At 37.8% G+C, this 16270-nt stretch overlaps 1 protein-coding gene across 4 annotated transcripts in view; it reads left to right on the top strand.

Moving 5' to 3' along the window:
• vti1a (vesicle transport through interaction with t-SNAREs 1A) overlaps positions 1-16270 on the top strand; it is a 134234-nt gene that overhangs the window by 79225 nt on the left and 38739 nt on the right. For 2 of the 4 annotated variants that reach the window (XM_082151311.1, XM_082151312.1), the window contains 2 exons: positions 982-1052; positions 6059-6131. In XM_082151311.1, the coding sequence (XP_082007437.1) occupies positions 982-1052; positions 6059-6124 (137 nt within the window). In that variant the 3' untranslated portion in view covers positions 6125-6131. The remainder of the gene's footprint in view (positions 1-981; positions 1053-6058; positions 6132-16270) is intronic. The other 2 variants (XM_082151309.1, XM_082151310.1) reach the window with 1 other exon arrangement.

Genomic DNA, 16270 nt, shown 5'->3' with positions numbered 1-16270 from the left:
TTATTTGTATTATCTTTGATTTCTTTTCATCTGTAGATTTCAATTACAATACAAATATTTAAAGGCCATTTAAAAAAGATTTCTCTACTTGATTAGCACTTATGTTCAATAAACTTTTATTCCTTTCTATATTCTGAAGGATTTTACAGAATGTTTTGTTTATATAACATTCACCTGATTTATATATCATTGTATTTCTATAAATAAAAAATAAAAAATGTTGTTGTTTTTTTGAGCGTGCTGTTGGCAGTATTTGGAGAATATATGGAGTTAGTATTTTTGTATTTATGGAGTTATATAAAGATATCCCAAATCCTCTAAACACAAATTACTCGAAAATGTCACCAAAAGGAACTTGGCTTTATCCAGTGTCCAGTATCATATGTAATTACATAATGAATCATTTGCATATTTAAAAAAACATTTCATAAAACTTATAATACAAAACAATTGTCTTAAAGTACTGTGATTTAATAAACTGGGGAAAGTATAGCAATATCTATTAGTCAAACATTTTACACTATTCACCTGCAGTGTTTAATACAAATTTAGGAATTTATTCGCCAAATGTGTTTCTATCAAAGATTATGTGCAAGTCTTCTTACAGAATAAAAAAAAAAAAAAATCCACTTTAAGCACTCTTTTTCTTATTTTTTTATTTTTTTTTACTAGTGCCATACAAAAAAGGTCCACTGTCTATTGTCAGTAGTCTTACTATGTATTAATTACAGCTCACATAGAAGTCACTTTCAAACTAGGCAGCTTTCTGTTCTGTTAGCAGCTAACTTGAACCTGTATTAAAATCTGCGTAGGGAAATCTTTCGCTCTCACTCAAGATTCCTAATCGTGTGGATTCCTATTAAAATGACCGGCCCAAAAAAAAAAATCAAAGATCAGGAGTAAATACGCTTGCATCTTAAGATGGCCTAAACAACATTTCGTGTTTTTATTTCACCCTGTCCCTCCTCTTATCCTCTACAGAGCAAGTGGGACAGGAGATCCTTGCCAACCTGAACAGCGACCGTGAGAAGATTCAGAGATCCCGCGACCGGGTGAGTTTACAATCACAAACACACTCAAACAACTCCTGAGACAGTCCTCAGGAGGCTACACTCAAACAGAACAAAAACACACACTTTTCTCACTAAGCAATTACGCAGGCTTACAAATACTTGACTTGATCAGATCTTGACTCTTTGGGATGACACGAAGTGCCCTAGATCAGACACTTGACAAGAGGACAGGAGCACACTCAAGTGCAGGCAGTTAACACAAGATCGCACCTCTCACGCATTAGCATAGCAGGCCTGCTGGAGTGATTGATTGAATGTACAGAGAACAGAATGTTTGACACAGAGCACAGCACCAATAAGAAGCCTTTGTAGTTGTCCTGTCTCATGTGGTGAGGTCACGCATGATGCAAGACTGTCTAAACGGGCATAGATGGACAACAAACACCTCCGGACAGAACAAGGGTTTGTTCTCTGTTCTTCCGGCTGCTATAATTCTGAAAGTCTTTCCGCAGCTATATGTGTGACTGTGCTGGACACTAGATACTTTTCCTGATATATATTTTAATACTGGTCCCAAAAAATATTTGTACATTTAAGCCACATTTAATAATAACAGAATTTCACTGCAATAATATAAATGAAAATAGCTTATAAATTGTGGTAATCTTTCCAGTTGATATAAAGCTGATTTTTAGTTTATGTAGATATAGGTGCCCTAAAAGAACTGTATTTCTATAGTTTTAAAATGTATGACCTAAAAAGCTTTCCTTTTTTTTGTTGTTGTAAAATGCATTTCTTAAAATGGTCTGCTTGAGCTATCTTTATTATTATTATTATTATTTTTTTTTTTATAATTGCCACTTTGTTATTTTGTATCTTATTCAATGACATACATACATTTTGTATGTGTGACTTAAGTGTCCAAATACTTTTTGTGGCCACTCTATCTAATATATGCAGAACATTTAATAAATGTAATATATCCATCATTTCTCGATTTAACTTGTTTCTCAGTCTCAATTCAATTATATCTAATTGAATTAGATTTTATATACGCATAATTTAAACACACACACACACACACACACACACACACACACACACACACACACACACACACACACACACACACACACACACACACACACACACACACACACACACACGTGTACAGTTTACATACATATATACACATATGTATATATACCCAGCCGTATCGATTCACTTAGTTTGAAAGGTGATGATATAGAGGGCTGTTGCGAGCTTCTTTTGAGTGTCACTCCTCCTACCAGGTATCAAATGTCTCTCCCTACATACTCATCCCATTTTTACTCCCCCCTCCTTACTTCAACCTTTATTTGTTACTTTATCCTCTGCATGTATAATCGTTATTACCTTTCCATATCTCAGTCCATCCCTCCTATTTTGTTTGTCCCTGCCGTGTCCACTGTCATAGTCTTACCTCTGTTTCTTTTTTTCTCTTTCTTTCCTAAAGACTGGTATAGAGAGCTCAGTCAGGGGTCTCTCTGATGGCTTCTTATGAAGGATGCTTAAAGATCACAACATGGCAGTTGGGCAGGCAGCTCATTTCAAAGGAAATAAAACATTTCCTTTCAAAGGTCTGCTGTCTATGGAGAATAGCTCTCCTTCCCTGGAGCCCCGACTGGCCCTCACACTTTAAAGACAGGAAAAATGGAGAGGAGAAAAGAAAAGAAAGCATGATAAGAAGACATTAGATGGAAAGAGCAATAAACTGCTTTTTGAGAGAAGGAAACGGCAGATGAAAGAGTTTTTGGAGTGTCTCTTAACAATCAGTTCACTCAGTCTCTTTCAAACAGACGCACACAAACACTAAGAGAGACCTAGTGCCTTGCAAGCAGCTCTATTACTATTGCTCATCCTCAGTGAACAAGCTTTTGAACAAGCCCTCTAACCCTAACTTTAAGTTTGACACATAACTTATCCCACACCTACTTGTTGATAAGTGCTATTACGGTTGCAAACAATCAGAATTAACGTTAAAATGAGTGGAAAAATCTTTAGACTAACGACTCTAATTCCACAGACTTCAGGTAGTTCAATTGAATTCATAGTTTAGCTTCTAAAAAAGTGTAGCAAAAAGTGTAGCATTTTGTCCTGCAATTTGATTTGCTTATACTAGCATTTCAAAATTTACCCAAAATTGTCAATTAGGAACAAACTGCCATTTGTATTCCAGAGTTCTGTTCAAATTGGCATTTCCGAATGTCAAATGTAATGTTTTTTGCATGATAAACTTTAAAATAAGTTGGACATAAATGTTTACTTCAGGTTGTTTTCAGGTTTCGTAGTCCGTATTCTTTACTCCGAGACATGGATTACATCATTACAATGTTGCATTTTCTCCCTGGTTTGGTAGACTTTGACAAGACATTTTAAAACAGACCAAAATTTGTTATTCGTATGAGTGGGAATCATACAAATATTATTAGAAGTCACGAAGATTAAACGATTATAAGATTATAAATCTTGATGTATGGCCAATATTCCTGTTTCTGGTTATGCTGCAATAGTTGTTTGTGGTATTTTTATTTATTTAGGTTCAGGCCTGCGTGACTGTGACTCTTTTAACTCTATTCAGTGAAATTCAGGCATTGAATCAAGCTACTGGGAATCATCTTACCAAGACCATTTGCTAGTCTGTAATCGGACTCTGCTCTAGATCTGCTGTACTGGTAATCTCTTTTGTTGTTGGTCTTGTTTTGGGTTCCTAATTCACGGAGAGCTCCACCGTGTGTTTTCGTGCTGTCACAACTTTGACCAGAGAGTGAAACAGAGAGGGATTTTGGGAAAAGCCAAGGGAGCTCTCATGGGACAGATCCATCGTTGAGAGAGACATCAGGCAGCTCTTGGGCTGTTGGTGATGCCAGAACCCAAACACGCCTAAAACCACATCTGTCCCTGAGCCTGCCCACTAACATACACATACACACACACGCACACATACACATGTCCCCGCTGACTGTGAGGACAGAGAAGGAGGCTTTCTCAAGGAGGCCAGCCAGAGTCACGTATCTGACGGCTGCCAGAACTCTGGCTTTACTTCCATAGCAATGTCAGCATTCCTAAACACACACACATACACATCTCCAGATGGATGCCTTTTACTTATGCGTCCCGCTACATGAGCCATATATTGAATATTAAACATATACACATTTAAAAGAGTAAGGAAGTGTTGCAACAAACAGGAAATAAAGTTACTAAATGAATGAAAGTTAATTTTAGTAGCTTCTCTCACTAAAGTAGACATTCTAAAGCCCTATTTGGACGGTAATTGTTTCTCATGGGGTTGTAAGGTACTTTCAACATTAACAGGGGTTAGTCGGTGATTTTATTGCTGCCCGAATCCAGAATGTCAGTGTTTTTCTCCCACCACCCATGTAAAAATCCCTGGCTGAAATTACTCATTGTTTTTTGACAAACACCAAGGTCGTGTGGTAATTTAATTGCCGTCCGTATCCACATCACTGAGTTTACAAGAAGAGATCAGTTAAAAGTTCTCTGTTTAAATCCTTTTTGACCACTGCCGAGCACTGTACAGTTGCGCTTCGCTGTAATTTGGATGCATTTGAAAGATGTAGCCTATACTTTTATTACTGAAATGCTGGAAATTATTTACAAGAACGATGTTTCATCGCTGCTCAAAGGAGAAAGAGAAGACAAGCATGTAAACGTTTAAAAAGGGCATTTGTTATGGCAGCAATTATATACATAAACATATAAACCATGCAGCTTTATGCCTACCTCATGTAAATAAGTGCCTGTATTAAAGGGGTCGTTTATGACCTTTTACAAAGTCTTTTTGGGGTGTACTCGAATATGTTTTCATGCTTCATAAAAAAATAAATAAAAAAACATTATTTTTAACGTATTGTTGCATTATTATAGCTCCTCTCTCCCAGTCTGGGCAAACGCGCTGTTTCGGTGAAGCCCCTCCTTCCGAAATACGAAATGTGATTGGTTATCTGGCCCAGTGTGCTATGATTGGTCCAGTGTGCTTTGATTGACACCGCTTAGCGTGTGTTCGGGAAATATCCCGCCCCTTCATAACAGCAAACTCCACTCACTCAGATGTAAATAGCGGCAATTCCAAACCAATGCAGGCCTGATTTAGACTTAATAATAATAATAATGTTAACAAACAAGAGGATCATGCAGAACGGATTTCATTCACAGATTTTTTTTAGACACTTTAGATACAATGTTATACACCATTTAATCATGATAATTGTTGGAAAACTATGGTAATTCAAACAGTAATCAACACCTTTTTTGTGTATTATTTGGGCGTGGATCATTTAAATGAGGAACATTATGACTTCATAAGATCCGGAAAAATCGCGTTGTAGTCCAAACAAGTCGTTCGTTGTAGTTCTTGAAAAGTGGATTCTATTAAATAAAATATCTCTCTTTGGAGTCGACTTTGAGCATTGTAACCTTGCAGATCTCTTTTATGCTCAAACAGCAACATTACACTCCAACTAAAGTTGAAAAAGTGAAAAAGCATAATAAGATCCCTTTAAATAATTTCTGCTAATTTCCACATTTTTAAAACGACATCCATCATTTTGAGATAAAATGATGGATGTAAAATAAAACCATTTTAAATATTGTGCGTCTATCTTCCTATTTTTAAACAGGAGATTTAAATAATTAAATAATAAATAGGATATTATTTTCCTATTATTAAATGAAATATGAATGTATTCTTATTATTCCAAGCATACAACATTTTATTTAGAGCAGACAATCATGTGACTGACCACGTGAGCAGGGTTTTCCCAGGTTCGTAGAATCACAAAACTCGCTCCTCCACCGTGAATTTATCGCCGTTCTAATGCATGAGTTTTATCACTGAGGTGCCATGCAAATTTAATTTTACAGACGTCCACATGAGAAACTATTACCGTCCAAATAGGACTCAAGCCTATTTTTATAGCACAACTGTAACATGACCTCTCTAACATGGACATTGTCTCTTTTTCTCGCTCTTCTTCTCCCAGCTGAGAGAGACGGACGCTAACTTGGGCAAGAGCTCTCGGATCCTGACCGGCATGCTGAGAAGGTAAGAGTAAGGTAGGGACCGTTTCTGATACCTCTCAATGGATGTGTTTGACAGTGGTCCTATACCATCCACTGCATGAACACACAAATGAACACGCTTATTGTTATGCACTGTGGTTGCATAGCATGAATCTAAATCGTCTTCTGAGTAATTAGTAATTCAGTAAAATCCAATGACCCCAAACACCCAACTTCCATGGAATCAGCACATTTTTGTCACATTTAAAATCATTATTATGAGGGAAATTTTGTGGAATTCTGTATTTAAATATGCAGGGTTCCCATAGAAACCTTTTTTAAGTATTGCACTTTTTTTATTTGCAATTTTGTGTTTGCAAACAACTGGAAACATCTTGGAAATCCACATTTTATTTTTTACTTTGTTTTATTGATAAGTTCACTAAATCAATTTGACTACCTTTCAAAAGTTTTTTTTTTTATTGCTTTTTTAAAGAAGTTGTTTCTTATGCTTATCTAGACTGCATTTGTTTGATCAAAAATACCGTAAAATAAAATAATTTAATATTTTTATATAAGCTTTTTATTTATTCTTGTGATAGCAAAGCTGAATTTTCAGCAGCTATTACTTCAGTCTTCAGTGTCACATACTGGGACACACCAAGCTGGTCTGCCGCCAGGGAATATCGGGACGTTTTTGTGCTTAGTTTTTTCGGTGTGTTCCGCAGCATTGGCTCTAGTCGGATGCCGTCTGGGTTTTTTGGGCCAATTCAGCATGTTGAATTAGCATCGGGTCGTTGGTGAGAGAGAGAACTCTGATTCGCTGTTCAGCTTAGCGAACGAGTCAGTACAAGAGAATAAAAGCGTGATGAAAGTGAGCAAAGAAATCATTTTACGTCATCTTACCTGAGCATTTGAATGCACAAATATTTTCATAATAACATGAGCTGCCTGGAATGAAAAAAGTGATCAGCGTGATTGATATTCAAAATGGTAAGAGAGCGCTGCTTTGTATTTCTGTAGTCCTAGTTTCGGTTTCCCTTTTTGAATGATAAAAATAGACTGCTGATATAGACAGATATTTATAGGCAGAACACACATGCTAGTTGACAGTCACCTTTAGTCCTTTTGGCGTTCAAACGCAGCTTTTTGGCCGAGACGCAGCCGACGAGATGCGACAACACAGTCAGCTTTCGTCACCGCTAGTTCTTTGATATCGGCTTGGACACACAGTGGAGCAGTGGGGGAGCCATGTTTAGTGAGGAGCGATTGGGGGTCATTTCAGTCATTTCCTGCCGTTATTTAGAATCGAACCTGCAACCTTCGGGTTACGAGTCTGACTCGCTGTCCCCTCAATAAAGTTAGTTTTAACAGATAACAATGCCCAAGTCTTTGCTGTAAGTTTTGATTAATGCATCCTTGCTGAATAAAAATGTATGTATGTATGTGTGTGTATATGTATATGTATGTGTGTGTGGTTGTAGTTTATATATATATAAATTTCATTTATTTCAGCACATTTTAACGATATTATTTAATGAATCACAGATGTTCAGATTCAGAGTTCTGGCTTCTACAGGCACAGAATCAATGTGAGCATAGTCATCATGCAGTTGGGTTTTTTCAGCACTCATCTAAAGCAGATCTAGCGTTCCTCCCACTATTTTGTCTCTATGTAGTATCGGCTTTAAACAGCAGAACTCATCATTCATATCAGCAGGTTGATGAGATATTGGCTTTTTTCCCTGTGTGGTAGATGTGAGATAACTGAAGAAATGCACAGCTTCTCTCTCTGTCTCTGTCTCTCTATTCCACTTACTGTTGTTTTCTCCACCAGCCTCATATCTCTCTCCTTCACACACACGCACAATTCAGCTGAACGTCTGTCACATCTCCGCTTTATAAAGTGCCTTTGCGCCATTGCCTGAACCGTGACGGCAAGGTTTTGTTTCTTTTTTTCTTTTTTTGATTAAGAGTAATATGTAAATGACACCAGCTAAATTTAAAACCCCGGGTCCAGGAAGGAAGTGCCAATTGAAATAGATGCTTCAGTGGTCGTAGACAATCAGGACGTGTGCGGCGAGCGAGAGGGAGAGGAGGAGAGACAGAGAGAGAGCAAGATGCCGGAGACGTAGACTGTAACCAATATTTCTGCATATGTCTCCATTTTGTCAAGTCTCATTAGAGGGGCCGCGGCCGCCCGGTGTCACAGAAGCTGTCCAGAAATCATTCATCATCCTCCTTTCCTTCCCACCTCACTCTGTTTCTCTCTTATTCCATCCCGCCCCGCCACTAAGTAAATAACACGCACTTATTTCAATGTTATCATATTAATGTTAAAGTTCAGCTGTCACCTAATGGGAAGACTAAATCAGACGTAGCATTTAAGCAATGTAGTGCTGCAGCGAGGCCGCCTCAAATCAGGATTTATGAGCTTTTGCATGCGCGCCGTCTCCATTCAGCCCTCTGCCTTTCTGCATGAAGGCCCACTGCACCCCCAGTTCTTCCTGTCTTCTCTCTCTCTTTTACTCTCACTCTTTCTCTGTATCTCTCTTCCTAACTTGTTTTTAGCTTTCTGATTGACAAAAGAGTAAATAAAGCCTTCCCACACATATTACATTTGTGTTGCATCTCAAAGCCATTTGCAACAGTAAAGTAGCACAAAACAACAAATAGATGTTTTGGGTTTTTTTTCTGGCCTGTTTTTCATCTTTATGAATTTTCCTGGCTTTCATTTAATTCCATGCTTGCTTAGGCCTTGGACATTTGATTAATAGCACAATATATTACATATTACTACTACAAATTACTTGTTTAATCCAGTATTTATTTATTTTTTTGTCATTTATAAACTATTATAATTTTTTCAGCTTTCATTTTAATTGTAATTTTTTTTTATTAATGTGCTTTTGTCATTTTTTTTTGACAGATTTTTTATATTTCTATTTAACTACAATGCATATTATTAATTTCTGTTTTAGTGCTTTTAGTATTTCTCTTTTTCATCTAATATTAATATTTTATTTTATTTAACTTTCAATCAATGACAAATATTTTTAATAATTTTAGTTTTAGATTTAGTCACTTCACACAAAATCACTTCCACTGTGTATTTATAAATAAATAAAAATAAATAAATGTATTTATTTAATAAAACGAACATTTATTTTAGATAAATTATACACAGAAGCTAAAAAATAATCTAATTAAACATTACTCTTTTTTGCTTTCTCTTTTTCGGTTAGCAATCACTTAGCAAAATAAGAATTTTGCCTGCTAGCTTTGCATAATGTTCACTGGTTAAGAAAAGAGCTTTTGATAAACAAGAACAAGTCTACATTTTTGATAATTCATTGAGGAGGGGGGATAGGATCTTTCACAGCAGTGATGAGTTTTGTACAATCAGCACTCATTTTCTGCAGAAAATGTAAAAATCTGCACTTGCATTTTCACTTTTCTGGGTCAGTGGCGTTTGGATTTGTATTTTTCTTAAATGACTGTACAGTGTGATTTAATTCTATGCTCGCTCCGAGTAAAGATGTGAGGGTAATTTAAATGAAAGAGAGGTGAACTTGACTCCCCGTGGCTCTACGTCACTTGATTATCGCCTTTGGCCTTTGTACACACACTCACTTACTCCAGGTTGTGTTTGTCATGGTGAGGTTCACAGGCTCTAAGCAGTATGTTGAGGACGGAGCATTAGCCCGCTGTGATAAATATTGTTGTAAGATGGAGACAGAGAGACCCGCGCTGCACCAGATGTTTACCCTGAGTGGAGAGCACTGTGTGGGTGAGGACAGCTCCAGTCCAAATATGTGTACTCTGTGATACTTCCGATCCGAGGACGCTGCGTACATTTGAGCTCAGCTCGTTTTCATCCCGACTTTCCAGAGTTCAAACGAATCTGTTTATAATACACTGGTATCAAATAAGAGATGCGTATCCCAAAAGGTTTCTAACAGAGGGATTTAAAAGTGACACATCTCTGATAGTCTGGTAATTCAGCTCTTAATCAAAGTAAACTCACATCATGATGGGCAAAGCAGTATTACTCTCCCAGTCATCTATCTCGCTCTCTCTCTCTTTCTCCCTGAGCAGACTACTGAGCTGGGCCGTCTCGTGCTCCAACTCGCTCTAAATTATTAATGGACAGCTTCAGAAACTCCTGAGGGTTTTAATTATATTGTCATGGTCATACTCATCTCATTAACTTTTAATGGCAATGCCTGCTTAAAGAAATCACAATATTATTAAAGAATAATCACACCAATTAAAACATTTGCCTTGATTGCGGATTGTTTAATACACAAGCCACTGGATTCAATCGAGTCTTTAAAGTAGCTTGGGAAGAGGGCTGAAGCATGCGTGAGCAATGTGACCTTGCATGAGAAGTTCTTATACTTGCAAACTTACAGTTGGTATTAGTTTGGTAGGTTTGTTTTGGAAGAGTATGTATTAACAAGACTAGATCAGCTCCCTGATGGCTTCACCTGTATTGATTTTTAAAGGGATAGTTCACACAAAAAATAACATTCTGTCATAATTTACTCAGCCATATTTTGTACCAAACCTGTATGACTTTCTTTTGATATATTGAAAAACATCTCAGTGTTTTTTGTTTCTGTTTTGTCCATGCAATGACATTTGACGGGTTCCAGTGTTGTTTGGACACCAGCGTTCTTCAATATGTCCTTTTTTGCTCCACAGAAGAAAGTGGCCCTTTATACCTGGTATTAACATGAATTTCTTATGCAATTATTTTACAGAGTGAGTTTACACCTTAATTCCAGTGTGATCAGATAGCGATCCAATTACACCTGCTCATGTAAAATGCAATTTACATATTACATTAGAAGTTGTGTTAACTCAAACTTTCTGTCTTTTACCGAAGTTTAAAAACATTTAAAACAATGATTTCTTGCATTAAATTTTTCCTTCAGTTAAGCAGAAAAAAAGTTTTAAAGCACTCTTTTTAGGGAGGAAAATTAGAGAAACAAGACTTCAAAGTGTAATCCAGTGAAGTAATTTGTTAATTGGATATTGTTGATTTAAATTGCATGAACAAGTTACAAGAGCTCAGTATATATTTTTTTCTTTCATGTTGTGATCTGATCACAGTGCATCTTGAACCTTTCTTCTATGGAACACGAAAGAAGAGGACATTTTTTTTTTAACAACAGTTTTGACTGTAAAAATGATAAAAATAATAATAAAAAAAAATAGAAATGTCTCAAAATATCTTCTTGTATTTTCCACAGAAGAAATAAAGTCTTATTGGTTTGAAGTAAATGAGTAAATTATGACAGAATTCATTTTTGGATGAACTATCCCTTTAAAACGCATGTTAAGGGCAGGTGTAAAGAGGGCTATTGTTTTATTTTATAATCTTAATTTTTGTGAAGACTTAGTGTGACACGGCATTTCACCTCAAAATGGCTGTGATTGCATCCTTATGGCTTCAGAGCTGGAGTATGGGTAAAGGCCTCCTGCTGATGTGGACAGAGAGCGAGAAAGCAAGAGAGAAGGGGTAGTGTTGGGATCAGTGCCCAGCGCAGAGCTCCTGCTCCAGCCTTCCTGGCCTTCCACGGAGACCAGGGGCCTGATACCGCATGCAGGTGGTCGAGTCAGTCGCCAGGCAGATCAAAAAGTCAAACCCCTGGGTGGACCTCTCTTTGAAATGGGAATGGGGCAGAAATATCAGACAGAAAACATAACCAAGCCCCGCACCACAGAACAGCTCCATATTCATGGCCGAGCTTAGAGGAGCCAGGCCTCGATCTTCTGAAGGAGCCCACAGTACAGCTGGACACTGATTAAGACATCAGGTTTTCCACATCTCTGGGCGCGAACACGGCCGCTTACTTCGGATGTTGTGCGTTAATGTGCAAACAACGGGAGTGCCTTGCATGCCCCCCCCTCCACCTCTTTATGAAATATTCATATTCATAACACATTACTTGTAAAGCAGAGTAGCTCCGACTTTGTACATCCCGAACAGCTGTAACACTTCTCTGTCACTAAGCGCTCTGATCCCAGCAGCGATTAGATCAGTAGACGTGGTATTGTGAGAGGTGAGCTACACTGTCACCTCTCTCTCTTCCTTGATTTTCCTCTCTGTCTCCCTTTGTTTCTACGTTCCAAGAGTCGTCATCGGCACGGCGTGATAGCAGACGAGAAAAAAAGGGGAGGGATTGTGGTGGGAGAACGAAAAAAAACCCAGAATGTGGCTGTATTCTGGTGTTTGCCAGTCCCATTAAACAGACATTTGCAAACAATGTCAAGAGGGAGGAGATCAAAGCGCAAACCCCAGAAAAGCGGGAGCTCTGATGTCCTGAAGATCTCCAAATTTAGACTTCCACCGTATTGGCTCCCAGTCCCTCTCCCAGCTTGGAATATTAACGACGTGCTATGTAGGTCATATAATTAATGTGATTCAGGAGCACCAGTGGGCTGTTGAGGGATGCAAATAGAAAGAGTCATGGGGGCCCTCTTGAAGTCTTGTTATGAAGTTGAACAAAAAGATTTGATATTATTTTTAATTGGAGCTGAAAGATATAACAAATTATAGTTCAGTGTGTGTTTTCCCTCTTCTCGCTCGCCTTTTATTCTTTTATTTATTTGGCTTCTCCCTCGTTCTGCAAAGCGAGGGGAAAAGCCTCGTTAAGATGCTGGAGCCGAGAGAGCAGGGTGGAGAAGTGACGGGGGCACGGCTCTCTTTCTCCCACACACTCACTCCCATCCTCGCAAACAAACTCCTACACGCACTTCGCCGTATAGTTTTGTGCGAGTACGAAATTCTTTGACATCAAGGTCTGTTGTCAAAATCATAATGAACGGCTGATATAGACTGAAGGAAGAACAAAGATTGTTCAGAAGCGAAGTCGTAATTTCGCTCCGTCTAAATTTACCAACTGTCAAGGTGAGGCATTACTCTACAAACTAACCTTTATAATAATCCTGATGTTCTCTTCTATACACTTAAAGTCACGTGTTGAGAATCAAAAGGTGCTTAGTGCATCTGTTTTGCTGTTTTTGATTCTGTGATCAGTCATTTTCCCCTCCCCATTGAGTTTTTTCAGTGGCATGAGATCTTGAACGAGCCAAAGTAAAAAATTTGGAGCAATTTCCATTGGTAACTGTCTCCAGAGTGGCTGGCCCCTCCTCGGGGGTGCTCTCTTCCCATCATTTCTCTGATTTCCTTTCTGAGCAGCTGTGGCGAACTCCATAGCTCCAAAACCATGCTTCACCACCATAAATGTTGGTTTGGCTGATGCCATGAGAGTGCTAACTGTCACAGTACCAGTTGTTTGTTGGTACAGTCATGTGGGGTTGTCTTGGTGTTTGCTAGGCCTCTAAATTCCAGTAAAGATGGCACTGCAGCTGCATGCAATGACTTTCAAGAAAATTCTGTGCTTCCAGTTTTTTGGCAACAGTTCGGGGAGATCCCGTTTCTGCTCCACATGACCATGCCCCTGTACACAAATTGATGTCCGTAAAGAAATTATTTACTGAGTCTGGTGTGGAAGAACTTGACTAGCCTGCACAAAGCCCAGTTTTGAACCGCACTGAACAAACTCCTGACCTCAACCCCATTCACTTAAAATACAGTATCCTTTATAATTTTCTTGTTTCAGTCAATTGTGGAGTGCCTCGACTGAGTTAAAGTGAAGTGGCATTGATGAGTGTGTTTATACGTATCATGGAGCGTGGTGACGCGCATCTGCAAGATTTACTGCTATAACTGAGTATCTTGTTTCTCTCCTGGTCACAGCTCTCGCAAAGGCCTTTTAGACGCTGGGGTGTTTTGTACCCTTCAGGAATGCTGCTTGTCAGGTTTATTTTGGACAGCAGATACTCTGAGCATCTTGTGTGTCACAACATTTCAGTTCAGATGTCTGGAGCTAACAGTCTTAGTCAGTTTTAGTCAAATGGCACTGTACGAATGTGTGTGTGTGTGTGTGTGTGTGTATGCACACATAGACTAAAACTGACTTAGACTGTTAGCTCCAGACACATGAACCTCATCTCAAAAATACAGTATTTACATTAGTATTGTGAAATATTATTATTATAACTTAAAAATATCTGTTTTCTGTTTTGATATATTTTAAAATGTAATTAATTCCTGTGATGAAACATTCTGCAGCCATTACTCCAGTCTATAGTGTCACAATATCATTCCAAGATAATATGCTTATTTGGTACTCATGAAACATTTATAATTATCTAATATTATTACCAATGTTGAAAACAGTTTTGCTATTTTGTAGAAAACCGTGATGCGTTTTATTTTATTTATTTTGTTTTAAGAATTCTTTGAGTAGAAAGCTCAACAGCATTTAAATGGAATATAAATCTTTTGTAACATTATAAAGGTTATAGTAGTTTTTTTCACAAACAAATAAGTAGTTAAAATATTTTTATTAAAATACCATTGTATTGGGATATTTATCAACCTTGTCATTACCATGAGTCGACCATGGTCACAATGTCAGTATCTTGTCAGATTTATGTTTTCTTTTAAGACAAGTTTCATGGGAAGAGACTTTCTCTGCATGTTGTTCATGCATCTTTTATATTAAATAATGAGTACTGATGGCTCCATAGTGTGTGTGTATTTGTGCATATACCATCAATGTGTAAAGCTGTAAAGTTTCATGAGCATCTAAATGAAGAGTTTGTGAGTGTATGTGTAGCAGGCAGCCGGAAAGTTGACAGGCCTCTGGATAAACCCCTGTGGCACACACACACACACACACACACACACACACACACACACACACACACACACACACACACACACACACACACACACACACACACACACACACACACACACACACACCTCAGCCTCATTACCCACTGCTGAGAGCATCATGGATAACAGTGACACTTAAACTCTGTCTCTCCCACTCCTATTAGTGTGTGCTGATTGCCTGCTTTGGAAAGCACACACATGTTTGAGCTGCAAACAAACTCAGGACTGACATGCTAAGTGATGAGTTTTTACACTAGGGCTACATCATTCTGAAAGAGAGAAAATATGCATGTGTATATATCCTTTCCACCATACTAAAGCTAGCAGCATCTATTTAGCCTCCATTTTAAGGTAGGACATAATGATATAGGACAGGAATCAATCTTTTCTGGCATAAGGACTCCTCACCCAGATATTTGTGTCATCTAAATATATATTTTAAAATAATTATATATAATTAATTTAATACATTACATTTATATATATATATATATATATATATATATATATATATATATATATATATATATATATATATATATATGTATATATATATATAAAAATGTACATGAAATTCTGTGGAATATATTATATTATCTGCTTTTTAAACTTTTAAAAACATACATAACTGATTAAATCATGTTTCTTTTAACCATACATTGAATTAACAGTTATAATATATTTTATAACTGTATGTACATAACTGATATATTAGTCCACAGACCCTCAGAGATGAAAAGTGTAGTAAGTAACATTACCATATTGGTTATGATATTTTTTTTACGATGCTGTGGTGACGGAATGCTTCAGAACAATTGGTATTTTACCCTTGAAATAATCCTGCCTTTTACAACTTTACGTCAGTCGATCTTTTCCACTTTTCCAATTATTAAACTCAGTGGGGTCACTGTGTATGACATTGGAGTGACGGGCTTCTCCTCCTCTGTCGTTTCCGACCTCGTAAAGGTATCGCTCGTCAGGGTGTTAGCTGCGCTGTTCTGAGATCAGTGACTACGTCCCCCTTGAAGTGGCTGCAGTGTCATTCCAAGGGCAGTGTGCCGTTTGATCTGGTGTCGGGCGGCTGTCGCTGCACAGGGCCCTGTGATTGTCCTGCGGGGAAGGAGACAGACATCACCTACCTACCTTCAATGAAAACTTCCTCTGGAACTTTTTGATTGACAGTGACATTCGTCATGGCGACCAACTTTTTTGCCCTCTGTTGTGTTTTCTGTTCTAATACATGGTAAGAGGGTGCATATTTTCTGTCTGGTCTAGTGAAACTGAAGCACTATGCGTGTGTGTTTTTTGAGCATCCATCTAACATTTTCGAACAGTTAAACAGCTGTTTTGCATTAATATACAAATTTTTGTGTGGCATTTTGCCTGCCGTTGCCTGCCGTTTGCCTGGATCTCAGAATTTTTCGGCCTATTGATG

The sequence above is a fragment of the Leuciscus leuciscus genome (assembly GCF_965113295.1).
Source record: "Leuciscus leuciscus genome assembly, chromosome: 21".
NCBI classification, from domain to species: domain Eukaryota; kingdom Metazoa; phylum Chordata; class Actinopteri; order Cypriniformes; family Leuciscidae; genus Leuciscus; species Leuciscus leuciscus.
Note: the sequence above shows the minus strand (reverse complement) of the source record. Positions and strands in the feature narration are given on the sequence as shown.